At 38.0% G+C, this 13,883-nt stretch overlaps 1 protein-coding gene across 1 annotated transcript in view; it reads left to right on the forward strand.

Moving 5' to 3' along the window:
- The window catches only part of LOC123516740 (protein eyes shut homolog), a 93,221-nt gene that overhangs the window by 53,865 nt on the left and 25,473 nt on the right, over positions 1-13,883 (forward strand). The window contains exons 9-17 of the mRNA XM_045276343.1: positions 3,220-3,348; positions 3,630-3,823; positions 5,792-5,858; positions 6,910-7,071; positions 7,430-7,581; positions 7,947-8,083; positions 8,205-8,307; positions 8,920-9,059; positions 11,338-11,511. Coding sequence (XP_045132278.1) covers positions 3,220-3,348; positions 3,630-3,823; positions 5,792-5,858; positions 6,910-7,071; positions 7,430-7,581; positions 7,947-8,083; positions 8,205-8,307; positions 8,920-9,059; positions 11,338-11,511 — 1,258 coding nt within the window. The remainder of the gene's footprint in view (positions 1-3,219; positions 3,349-3,629; positions 3,824-5,791; positions 5,859-6,909; positions 7,072-7,429; positions 7,582-7,946; positions 8,084-8,204; positions 8,308-8,919; positions 9,060-11,337; positions 11,512-13,883) is intronic.

The raw sequence follows: 13,883 nt of genomic DNA on the forward strand, positions 1-13,883 counted from the left end.
ACGCTTGAATACAATAACACTCTACGTATCTCAGTTCCACCACACCGTCGCCCCTGGCAAGAGTGTTCCTACATCTGCGTTTGCTGACTATCTTAGTATCTTGCTCAATGGCACCAAAAAGAAAACTCCTGAGTGATAGCAGTGATGCTAAGAAAAAGAAAACCATTATGCTACAAGAAAAAGTGGACATAATTAAAAGACATGAGAAGGGAGGCAGCAGCTGTGTGTAAGGAAGTGAAGAAGAAAATGGGAAGCCCGTTACCGTGACAACGGAGAGGTTGACGACCTTGAGGGCTCGCGCACCTATCACAACAATAACAACTCCGGAGCCTTCGTCTGGGCCACACGACACTCACAGCTGATTTGCACCGTCTGCGCCTGTCTGCTGATCCCTATTGCCCTTTCCTATTGCATTTCCTGCTCCGCTGCCCACGCTTCTACTCCCACCGCACTGCACTACGCTCCCAGCTATCCACCCTGGGCGTCACAACATTCGACCTGCCTACCCTCCTGGCGGTCTCAGGCGTCCACCCCTCTGGCAACATGCAGTCCTTCGCGTTCGTGGCCCTAATCAACAACAAAAACAAGCTTGTGTTTCATATTCCTACATACTTGTAAATAATATAACAATATAACCTTTTACTTATATAACGCTTCTACTACCGCACTCCACAAAGCTCCCAGCTGTCTGCCCTGGGCGTCACAACATTCGACCTGCCCACCCTCCCGGAGGCCTCAGGCCGCCCCTCTCGGCAACCTGCAGTCCTTCGCGTTCGCGGCCCTAATCAATATATTCCTACATAGTTGTAAATAATATACCAATATAACAATATAACCTTTTACTTACCTGAATAACCATAAAAAATTATTGGTTGAAAACTTGATAATATGCTTTGAAAGTACAAAAACTCGAGTTACGTACAAAATCGACTTACGTCATGTTTCAGGAACGTAACTCTGACGTAACTTGGGACCTTACTGTATATATATATATATATATATATATATATATATATATATATATATATATATATATATATATATATATATATATATATACACACACACACACATATACGGTAAGCCCACGCACTTGGCAAATTAATTAGTCTGGCGAAACTACCGCCAAATGCAAATTTCACCAAGCATGAGTTCTTTATACCATATAAATTGCTTAAAAAATGCCTCAGTCAGTCTTTGGTTATTGCCAAAGTCCCTCTTTTGATCCCTAAGATACCATCTTTTGAGCTGAAATAAAATCTTTTGCCTTCACTTATTAGAACACATGTATAAAACAGACCAATAAACAAACATTTGTGATGCTTTCCTCGTCTGTACTCTCGTTTCCCTTGCCCACTTTTCTCCTTCCCACCACCACCATTGTCCTTACCCCCACTGGTACCACCTGTTGCGCTGGTAGAGGCCATGCTGGTGGTAAATTGCCAGAATTTGTTCCCATGCTAGCAGAACAGAGGTAGCACAAACAAAATCGCTGAAGGGGACTCTCGCACTGCGTTCTGATAGGTTTAAAGAGAGGTCTGATATCACAGGGGAGCCATGTTGTTTGCTGTGCGACTGCCAGGGGATCACCAAGTTTGAATTCAAATCGCCAAGCGTGCACTTGGTGGTCCATGGCCACCCTACCACCAAAAGTGAATTTCGCCAAGCTGAGATTTGCCAAGTGCGGGGGCTTACTGTATATACAGTGATCCCTCATTTATCGTGGTTAATGGATACCAGATTTCCCCGCGAAAGGTGAAAAACCGTGAAGTAGGATTTGCTCCCTCTAGGAATTTTCGTGTATGTGTATCTGGGTACCAGAATGTTAAAAATATGTAAACAGTATTTATACTTTACATATACAGTATTTTACTTAAATCTATTTAATTATAAAACCTTATACAGTAAGTCCTCGTTATACAGTTCTTCTTTATCCGGTAAATTCACAGTTACGGTATTTTGAAATTACTACCCTCGATTCGATATACGTTAAGAAAAATTCACAGATACGGTATTCGCTCATGTCATGCCTAAACCTGTTGTTTTTCTTTTCGTGTTATTGCATCCAAACACAGCAATTGTTTGGCATGTTTAGTTGTTTACAGCACTGTGGAGAGTTTGATGAACACTCCAGCTAGCCCAGTGTTCACAAGCGATATGTAAACAATAGGAAACCTCAGGCGTCAGGCCAAAGTGCCCAAACGTCCCGCCAAAAGTCAGCTGTCAGTGAGCACTGAGCTGGGGTGGTGCGGGAAGTGGGACGTGGATGACGTCACAACAACAGTCAGTCTCTTCCTGTGTTTCCAATTGAACACAAGTGAAATCCTTACATGTGTTTTTTGTGGATATTATCATGACGCACAGTGATGCACCCATAATGGCCCCAAAACGTTCTGCTGACACTGCTGGAGTTGACAATGCAAAGTGAAAGAGAAGTAGTCTGCTCACTTAGCAGATGAGTAAAGGCTAAAATTGTCCCTTAGCCTCGGGAGGGACATCATCTGATAGAATACATGGCAAGTGAAAGGTAAATAAGAACATTTTTTGTTAATTTCTTTTGCGCAGTACTTTACATTTTTTTTTATATGACTATTTTCATGTATTATCATTTTTGTAGGGGTGACTTTTGACATGCTAGAATGCATTCCCTATTATTACATGTTATAATGGGGTTGGTATATGGTAAATTCGATTTGTGGTAAGGTTTTCAGGAACGCATATGTACCGTGTAACGAGGACTTACTGTATAGTAATTATACATTTACTCTCTCTCTCTCTCTCTCTCTCTCTCTCTCTCTCTCTCTCTCTCTCTCTCTCTCTCTCTCTCTCTCTCTCTCTCTCTCTCTCTCTCTCTCTCTCTCTCTCTCTCTCTCTCTCTCTCTCTCTCTCTCTCTCTCTCTCTCTCTCTCTCGGTACACTCACCCTCTTCTGCCATCTTTGATCATATCCAAAAGTTTCACTTTTTTACTGATGGTCATCATCTTCCTCTTCCTCTTGGGCTCACTAGAGGAAGCTTTTGCAGGGGCACAGTGCTTAGGCGGCATTGTAAGAGCTTAACGAATAATGATAATTCCCATAGATCAACATGCCTTCATTGTTCTTCCATGTGTTTGAGGTGATAATTTTCCAGATTAGGACACAAGGAAAGATTTATGTATGTATTTTATCTGCAATATCTATAGCTCATTATTTCAAGATACAAGTGTCTTGTTTTGGCAGTGTGAGTGTCCATTCAATTATCGAGGTGCATCCTGCCAACTGTATTTCTACATCAACAAGCCATACTTCATTGGTGCCTCATATCTAGGCTTGGATGTAGGCAACATGTCTTTGCGGACGGGTGTTCAGGTATGTTGCTTTTATATTCATATGTTTAGTAAATTAATCTAACCTGCTCTTTACATTTTTCATTCTGTGGCTGGATGATTTACTGTAACTTTAATTTTTATCCTTGCTGTTGCAAGAAATGATGAACCTTTTCATGTGCACTTAATTGTAGTACAGTAATTCATATATCCTAGACCTATGAAATTTACTCCACATTCTAGATGCTACATGTATCTACATTAATGGTTGTTAAAAACATCTAGATAGAATTCTAATATTGATTGATATATCTTCCACAACAGGTATATGTACAGTTTACATCTCAGGAAGAAAATGGTCTTGTGGCTTACAGTGAGGGTCCTGGAGAAGCCTTCTTCATGCTGTTACTGAGAAACTCCCTCCTGCAGTTTGTCTTCTCATGTGGCCTCAATACAGTGTCCTTCCTCCAAGGCAATGAAAAGCTAACAAGAAACTGCCTCACAGATGTCTCTGTCAGGTAACATTCCATTAACAACACTTTAACATTCCAAAGGAAGTTTTCATTTATGCATGGATCAGCTTTGTAGTGACGATGATTTATTTTAGCAGTTCACTACAAACACTGGAGACAGCTGTGTTAGGGAGACTCCTAAAGCCCTATTCATTCAGGTCTTTGCCAGCATACAGCAAACTACACTAACAAAATCTGCACCCTTTCTAAGGACAATAGTACACTGAATATCATTGTAGTTTGCCAATTTCCTCACCTAGCAAACCTCAATGTTTAGTGCTGTATATACTGTTGAACCTCAATAACTCGAATCCCGATAAGTAGGATTTTGCGATAAGGTGGACTCTGACTGACCCAGGGACTAAAATCATAGCTGAACTGCCCACTTTTTTTTTTTTTTTTTTTTTTTTTTTTCAAAAATATTTTTCACTTTACTATATCTTGTTTTTTATTGACATTATAAAAAATCTAATTCCAACAAAAAAAATTACATTTTAGTTTTAGTTTAAAATTATACCAATCAAAAGTCGATCAGAGTTTATACCAATTTTGTGAAAATTTTTGAAGTGTAGAAAAAAATTTTTCAAGATACTATTCGCTTCTAAAGATTTTTCATAATTTTGTCCTTGTTTTTGCTATTTGTATTCATCTGATTGACATGAAATTTTCACACATGATTATTTTTCAATATTGACTTTCTGGAGCATGATCAATGATAGTGCACCAGATATCCGTTTGTCTAGAAAATATTATTCACTTGTAGTGAGGGTTCGGAAGGAGACATCAGCAGCATCACGGTAATCTGTCATTTTATGACTGAACTGGACACTCTCTGAATCATTATTAGTGTGTTGAAGTGAGATAATGATACTGTGAAGTAATTATTACTGTCTTGTCCAGCTTTATACCTTTCTCTCAAAATAATCTTTTGTAATGGTGTTATTGTGAGATTCATATAATATATAGTTAGGATGATGAAGGTAGTGAGAAAAAAATTAGTTTGAAAAGATCATAGTAGTCTTATGGTATAGAGAGAGGATGATGGTGTCAGTGAGGCATGGGGTGAGGCAAGGGTCTTAGAGGGGGAGATAATACATGTGACAGAGGGGAGGGAGGAGAGGATGAGGGTTCAAGGTCAAGCTGTCAGCCACAGCTGTCATGCAATTATACATTTATTTCTTGTTGTTTTCTCTTCATGAAGTTTCTGATTCTAATTCTAGTCAATTTATGCCTGTAAGGAGTTATTTCTGAAAAGTCATGCTAAATGACATGACCCCTCTTGATGCCTGGCCATGTACTTAGTCACTGAGTGAGAGAGAGAGAGAGAGACATACCAAAGGTTGAAATTTATCGAGAGAAAAATATTCATATGAAATTTTTTTGCATAGACACAAGCATTAAGTGATACATAATTTTTTAGGGTGTGAGTCATGCTATAATGCAACCACTTGACATTTAAAAATGGCTTTCTGATGGGAAGGGCATTAAATTAAAAAAAAATAAACTACACCATGTGGTATTTTAGGGTCTGAAGGTTTCCTAGAGACAACAATCCCAAAATAGATACTGCACTGCCCCCTTAAAGTCCGAGTTGTCCTGCCGTCTTTCTGGGGGGATTATTATTTTGTTCGCGGGGGGGATTATTATTTTTTCACGGGGGGGTGAATTCATATAAGTCGCACATTCGCATCTCTCAGACAAAACTTTCCCCATATTAGTCTAAGTTAGCGAGGATCAACAGTACATGGTTTGAGAACAATTACATGCAGCATGATATGGGGCTTGTATCTATGTACATGTTACTTTCTTGTATATTTAGTCTGATAAATATGAGTGTCAGCATTCATTATATGTATTTATTTACAGTATATTAGAATTATGTTGTATGAATGATATCTTCTTGATTTTTCAAATGTTCAATATACAGTACGTATTTGCATTCATAGTTTTAGAAATGTTTCTTGTGTCTCCAAGAATGTGGTGGACTCCTTATCTTCATGATACGCCTTGGGGACCTGGAAAATGCAGTGCATCACTGCAGGTGAGTTACACTACTGGTGACTTATGAAAAAAATAAAGTGAAAGATGTTTATTTAGAGAGAGGGTCATAAAATTTTGAGAAAATTATATGAAACTGGAACATTCAGGAAAGGTTCATTACTTGGCTACACCATGGCTATAAAAGAAGAGTTATTATGTGGGAAAGCAAGCATAGATTAGACCATAAGGTTTTAATAAATAGCTGTGTCTGTGAAGTTACATCTGAGGTTAAACCGCTTGTCATGATAGTTGTGGCTACATTTAGTCAGAAATGTTAGACACATACTGAGATGCAAGGTTGAGAAAGAATAGCTGTTCTGGAAATTTTTTCTATTTTGTCTTAAAAACATGTAAATTTATAAATACATATATAAAAAGAAAGTGTTGGCTCTTCAAAGTTGATATATTGAACTTTAGACTTGAAAGTACCTAATACATTTATATAATGTATTTTTATCCCCACTTTTTAGACATAGCTGTAATATTTGTTGTTGTCTAAACTTTACTAGTATGCTTTAGGTTTAAAATATCTCACTTACCACTAATCCTGAAATTCATCTAGATGAAGAAAATTAGGTGAATTGTGCTTTATCTGCATTTCTTAACCTCAAAAACACAATATACCAACAAAACTGTTGTATCTTAATCAGTTAAACCTAATGGTTGGTTTAAGCCATACGTTTCATAAAATTGTTATTTATTCCACACCAGAATGTCAATTTAGTGCAGTTCTTTCATATCCATCATCTAGTCTTTAATCCTACAGCAATACATTTGATTATACCTGCCAAAGCACTTCACATATTGTTTTACAAAATGATATATATAAATGTCATCTCTTTAACATGCCTGTCTGTTACATAAATGTCATCTTTTTAACATGCCAGTCTTATATAATGTCATCTCTTTAACATGCCATTTTTTTGTCTTCATTCTCAAATTGAACTATGCTTTCAAGAAGATAACATACTTGACAGACATTACTTGCACATTTTTTGTGATTTGTTTTCTCACACTGTGTTGTCATACATCAAGCTCAATTTATGCCCAAGGTAAATGGTACTGACCCAGTGTATAGTGAACAGAAGGCCTGGAGTCCCCTCGTCCAGCTTGGTCTGTTATACCTTGGTGGGCTGCCCTCCTCCTACTCATCCCCTCTCGTTGTTAAAGCTGGCTTCCTCCCCAGATTGAAGGGCTGTGTCTCCCTCTTAGAGGTCAGTAAACATCAAAAATTTTATCAGAAGGTAAGTTTCCATTATCCAAGGTGGGAAAAGATTTTTAAGTTAGATTATGAGTTTCAAGAGTTCCTAGAAATATCAAGAACAGTTATATATTAGACTTAATAAATAGTACAGTGGAAATGCATATACATCTCAGTAATGTACTAATTACCAGTATTTAAATTTTTTGCTTTTAATTACCTTTATTTTTTTGTGGACATTGTATAGCTTGCAAAAAATGTAAGTCAGTTGATTTAGTATGTGTATATATATCATAACTTTGCCTGTATTGTTTATATACATTTTTTTTTTTATCAGAATTGTATAGTAAAGACTTTTGTGCACACACCAGGTGAATGGGCATGAAGTGGATATGTGGCTTTCTGGTGTGTCTGGTGAAAGAGTTCAGGAGTGTGGTACAGCTCCCTGTCCTCCTCATTCATGCTACAATGGTGGTTCCTGCATTCCTGGCCCTGCCTTGTGGTCCTGCCAGTGTCCAAAAGGGTAAGACAAAATTGTTGATTAGAAATAACTGCAAAGATGAATGAATTGATTTTCAGTACACATGTTTGGACAAAATAAAATAAGAATACAATACAGACTGATGTTACTTGGGATGCTTTGATATTTCAATGGTTGAAGTTATGTAGCATTAAAAGTAACAATTTGTTATGAGTTACAAGAGTTTCAATCATTATAGAAAATATTGATAAAATAAAGAAGAATTAAAATTTTTATATTATGTTTATCATAATCATACTGAAGACTTTTTTTGTTCATAGTTTGCTGTTTCAATTTTATTGCCAGTGAAGTGTTACCTTAAAAATATATATACCACTATATTTTGAGGAAATATCTTTTTTTTTCAGGTACCAGGGAGAGTTGTGTGAACATGCTGAGTGTAAAGGAGTTACTGGTCCCTGTCATAGTGGCCGGTGTGTTCCTACTGCCCACAGCTTTGTCTGCCTCTGCTCTGGTCAACGGCATGGTCTTTATTGTGACTTGGGTAAGGAGTATATCCCACAGGAAGTGGTAAGAAAATTAAAAAGTTTAAAGAAATTTGATACACAATAAGCATTGCATTTTTTGTTGTTATATCTGTAGTAGATGAAGAAGTATTTCCCCAGAAAGTGTTGTGGAGCTCCCATCCTATAGTGGCAGTGTGGTGGGCTACAGCTCTTATTCTTCATACAGGATTGAGCATGACATACGACACACTCTGGCCTTAAGGTGTGTTAATTATTCTTTCCTTATTCATATGTTCTTGATATATATATATATATATATATATATATATATATATATATATATATATATATATATATATATATATATATGTGTGTGTGTGTGTGTGTGTGTGTGTGTGTGTGTAAATAGAATATGCATATTTGTATACTCATATAGAATATATCAGTATGGAAATGTGTGCAGTAAATGTAATAGTATAATGAATACATTCTCTGATTACTCAGTTCCATTATTTTTACATTTTATGAAATAGTAACTATGTAGTGAAGTGCAGGTGTAAAGCATTGATGAATATAAAGGTCCTTACAGTATCTTGACAAATTGTTTTATTTTCTAAAATGTAAATGATGCAAGGCAGTGAAACCAATTTTTTTTTTATTTATTAATTTTTTTTAGGTGAATAAAGTCTATATGTTAAAATGATAAAATGTACATTATAAAGTAGTTGTACAGTACTTTTGCAAAGGATGATGCATATGAAGAACTGAGACTGGAATCACAAGTATCACTTTATTGATCAGGAAAATCAGACATCATGTTTGAAATATGAGAACTTTTTTTAAAAACATTAATGATAACAGACTTCTTCCACAGATTGCATTTCAGTACACCAACACTGCAGCAGGTGGGACTGATGGCATACATTGGCAACAGTGTGAGGGCCTCTGTCCGGGATTTCCTGGCCCTCAGTCTGGTACGTGGACACTTGATGCTGACATGGGATCTGGGAGCTGGTGAGTTTCATTGTTTCTTCGAAGAAGAAATTGATTCTCAGACTCTTATAACTACTGCAGATCATTCTTTGATATTTGTTGATGAGGACTTTTTAGCAATTGACAAAGAAAAATAGATATATAAATAGAAATTTCTATATGCTCATGAAATAGCAGAAGCTGCATGTTGATGAAAACTTTAATGCCCAAGGATTACTTGCTATACACTATGGAATCCTACTTTACATGCAGTGAAGACAATTACTATGATAGCCCTGGAAAACTATATGTAAACAATAAAAATGTAAGGGTAAATACATGAATAAGTAAGTATATATGTCATGTGTAACTCAAATCTATCTTTGTATTTGTACATACCTGCTTATTATCACCATATTGGGGAGGCAGATAACCAGGATGTCCTTATAGTAAAATCAGCGAATGAGATTTATCTAACCATATTTGCAAATGGAAGAATGAAGATACAATGAAAAGTACATGCAAAGTAACATAACAGTGGACATGGCTTTTTATAATAATGATCTGATACTTGCTAATGGATTGTGTTACTGGTATGCACTTGGTCAAAAATGTCTAGTGATGGCACTTTGAGCATTTAGGATCATAAAACAAACATTGGAACAATAAGATTTTACACCTCCTTTCATTTGAATTCTGACAAAGCTCTAATATTTGGAAATAATGTACAATTGAGGCTCCACCTGCGAAAGGGGGATAACCCACATGACCCTACTTTCGAGAAAAATGCGCTCAAAGTTTTTAACTTTTTACGGTAATGAAAACGGTCACAATGTATAACTGTTATATATGAAATGAAAGGTCTGGCCTAGCTTTTTCTTGCTATATGATTTTTATTACATAATAGTAATTTTTAAGCTCACACCGGTACATTTTGTTTTCCCCCTACCCGAAAACCTAATAAAATATTATTCCTTTTATTGTATTACTGATTGTAAGCATTTTATGGTTGACTCTCATCATTTATACTGGCTTGAGACAGTTAAGTTCATCATTAGGAACTCCTTTTGTTCCAGATAATGCCCTTAGCGGATGTTTTCTTCCCCAACAGCTTCAAAGCACTTTTTGAGGCAGGTACAGGGACTTGCAACTCTCACAGCAAGAACTACCTTCTTGAACTTGATGGCGACGTATTCCTGGCCAAAGTCACGCCGTCTCTTAGCTATATTCTTGGCCCACATAGATATGGCGCCTTTCTTTTTTAGCTGGGCAGTCCACTTGTCACTGTCAGAAGGCTGCTGTGGCACTTCTGTATAGGATGAATCCATGAATTCATCGCTGTAGGAGGATATTCCGATCTATTTACTGCAGGAATGTGCAAAAAACAGGACGAGGTGCGTGCTGAGTGACAGCTTCAGCTAGTCTGTTTACATCAGGGGCGGGCAACCTCCGGTCCGTGGGCCACATCCGGCCCGCGAAGGCTTAGCGTCCGGCCCGCCACCCTGCTAGGCTTTATTAATGCAATCCGGCCCGCGGACCTCCCACTAAAAGTAGAGAAGAAACTCTAATAAATTTTAAGTTTTTAAATGAATAAATTATACTATTGAATTACTTTACATTTCATTATTATTATTATTATTATGATTATTATTATTATTAGTAGTAGTAGTTGTAGTAGTAGTCATGTGTGCATACGTTTTCTTTTATTACTATAGTATTCCATGCATTTGTCTGAGATTTCGTTTTTCACTCCGGCCCGTGACCTCCTTCCAAGAGTCTCATCTGGCACTCACTCTAAAAAGGTTGCCTGCCCCTGGTTTACATGAACATGGCATAGGAGGCAGTGGGCGGGAGAGCGGCGAGCGTGATTGGCTGGCTGTGGGGGCGTGATTAAATCCTCCGCGCTGATTGGTTCAGCACCTCCACCCACGTATGAGGCTTGTCCCTCTTTCGCGTGTGTTTCTGATACTTAGTCTGGCCAAATTTCTTCACCAACTTCCCCGACTTTGAACATTAATTTCGCCATCAGGAAGGTCAAATATTGCGATGTCGACGCTTCCACAACAATTTTACACCCTTTATCAATGAGTTCCCGGCCATGACTCAAAACTGGCAACTTTGTAGGTTATCCACCTTTTGCGGGTGGGGCCTCAATTATTGATTATTCATGCACCTGCAGTCTGCAATGAGGACTTCTATTCATTTAATTTTTTATGAAACATTATGAAGGTGTCATAGGGATGGGAAATGGGGTTATTTCAATGACATGCCAGAAAAACATTAGTTAATATTTGCTGAGGAAAGATTCTGACCTCCACAGGTCCTCGAAGGATAGTAACACTGGAGCCCCTAGACCACACACTGCACACACATTCTGCTCTTGTTGGTCGGCAGGGGCGATGGGCCTGGTTTGTGGTTGATGGCCAGAAAAATGTCTCTGCTAAAGCTCCAGGCTTTCTCTCATCGCTCAACACAAATAACCTTCTTTATATTGGTTTGTAAATACATATGTTGTTCCCTTAATCTTTCTTTTTTATATAGACATGTATATGTGGATATTGTTTATTCCTTATAACACACACACAAACACACACACTAAATGATGATTTAAGATATGAGTGCCTGTTAGGTAAAAGTGATCATGTGGTTATAGAAATGGAGGTAGAGGTTAACAGCGGCAAATTAGATGAATCATATAAGGAAGAAAGGTTAAATTACAGAAAGGTGGACGTACAGAAACTTAAGAAGTACTTTGAAAACTTTAACTGGGAGGAGTTGCTAAGAAAAGAGGGAGTGCAAGAGAAATATAATATTTTCATGGAAGCGCGTATGAAATAAGCGTCACGAGATTTGTCCCAAAATATAAGCCAAGAGAAGAAGGAAAAAGGGACTGGTTCAGTGTAAGGTGTGCCACAGCAAAGAAAAAGAGGAACGAAGCATGGAAAAAATGGAAGAGAAACAAATCCGAGAAACAAGGAAAATTTCAAATTAGCAAGGAATGATTACATGAAAGTGAGGAAGGAAGGAGAGAGAGAATATGAAAAGGACATTGTGGAAAAATGGAAGGAGCAGCCAAAACTGTTATATAAATTCATAAATGGAAAAATTAAACTGAAGGAGGCTATTGAAAGACAGGATAAGACAGGATAATTGATGATCCGAAAAGCATGGCAGAATCGTAAAACAACAGATTTCAACAAGTTTTTACTTGAGTCCAAATTTGAGAAGCTGCATGATCATGAGGAGGGTGTACAATTGGGCAAGATCAGAGTAGAAAAGTCGGAAATATATAAATTGATGGAGGAACTAGAGGAGGGAAAGGCGATGGGACCTTGATGAAATTTCAGGTATCATACTGAGACCATGCAAGGAAGAACTGGTGGGCCCCATACACATCATAAAATGCTCAATAGAAAGTGGCACTGTACCAGTGGAATGGAAAAGGGCCGCAGTGATTCCCATATATAAGAGTGGTGGGAAGGAGGAACCCTTAAACTATATAGACTGGTGTCACTAACCAGTGTGGTGTGCAAGATGTGTGAGAGAGTGATAAATAAACAATGGATTGAGTTTTTAGAAGATAACAAGTTAATCTCAGATAGACAATTTGGTTCTAGAAAGGGCCACTCTTGTGTAACAAACTTGCTGAGTTTCTACTCTAGAGCAGTAGACGTAATTCAGGAAAGAGACAGACGGGGCAAATGTATATACCTGGATCTTAAAAAGACTTTCAACAGTTTACTGCATATGAGACTGCTATGTTAGTTAAAGAATAAGGAAGGATTGAAGGGGAAGGCATTAGAGTGGTTGGAAAGTTACCTGAGAGGCAGGGAGATGAGAACGGTAGTAAAGGATATTAAATCGGAGTGGAGAACAGTAGAGAGTGGAGTGCCACAGGGATCGGTGTTGGCACCTATACTTTTTCTCACATAGATAAATGACATGCCAGATGATGCCAAGCTGCTAAGACAAATTAAAAACAAGAACTGTGGAATATTACAGGAGGTCTTTAACAAGATCTGGAGGTGGAGTAGTTAACAAAAAACAAACATATACAGAAATTGGAGAGACTGCAAAAGGATAGCAACGAGGATGGTACCAGAGCTAAGAGGGATGACATATGAGGAGAGACTGAGGGCTTTGGATCTACCAACACTGGAGCAGAGAAGAGAGAGGAGGGACCTAATGCAAATCTACAAAATAATTAATGGAATGGATGTAACATATTGACGAGCTGTTACTAAGAGATGAAGTCTCCTTTAGAAGCAAAAGATGTCATATTAAGAAGTTGAGAATGGGAAAATGCTTCAAAGACGTGAAAAAATTCCGCTTTCCACAAAGAAGTATAGCAGCATGGAATAGCCTGAGTGAAGATGTTGTGTCAGCAAGGAGTGTGCACAGCTTTAAAGAAATGTTGGACAAATGTAGATATGGAGACAGGGCCACACGACTGTAATGCCCAGGCCCTGTAAAACTACAACTAGGTAAATAGAAAACACACACACACACACACACACACTCGCTGTCGCTGAGAGAGGACGGCTCGTCTCTGGCTGCGGACGGGAAGAAGGAAAATACCTATGGTGTTACAGGGCCCGGGTAACTCTAAGTTAGTGTCCTGTTAATGTCCTACTGTCACTTAGTGTTGAAAGTGAGGGATATGAAGAGTGATCCCTGAGAGGAGAGTGTGGGCGGTGATTGTTTTGGCCGTAATCAGCTGACGATAACAAAAATGGCGTCTAGACAAACTAGAGACTTTGAAGGTTTTATTACTACGCCAAAAGGACTGGAGAAACTTGATATGGATGCAAGAATCCAGGCACTGGAAAGTAAGTTCCTAAACATTTTGTCAATAGAAGAAAAACT

This window comes from Portunus trituberculatus, chromosome 41, assembly GCF_017591435.1.
Source record: "Portunus trituberculatus isolate SZX2019 chromosome 41, ASM1759143v1, whole genome shotgun sequence".
NCBI classification, from domain to species: Eukaryota; Metazoa; Arthropoda; class Malacostraca; order Decapoda; family Portunidae; genus Portunus; species Portunus trituberculatus.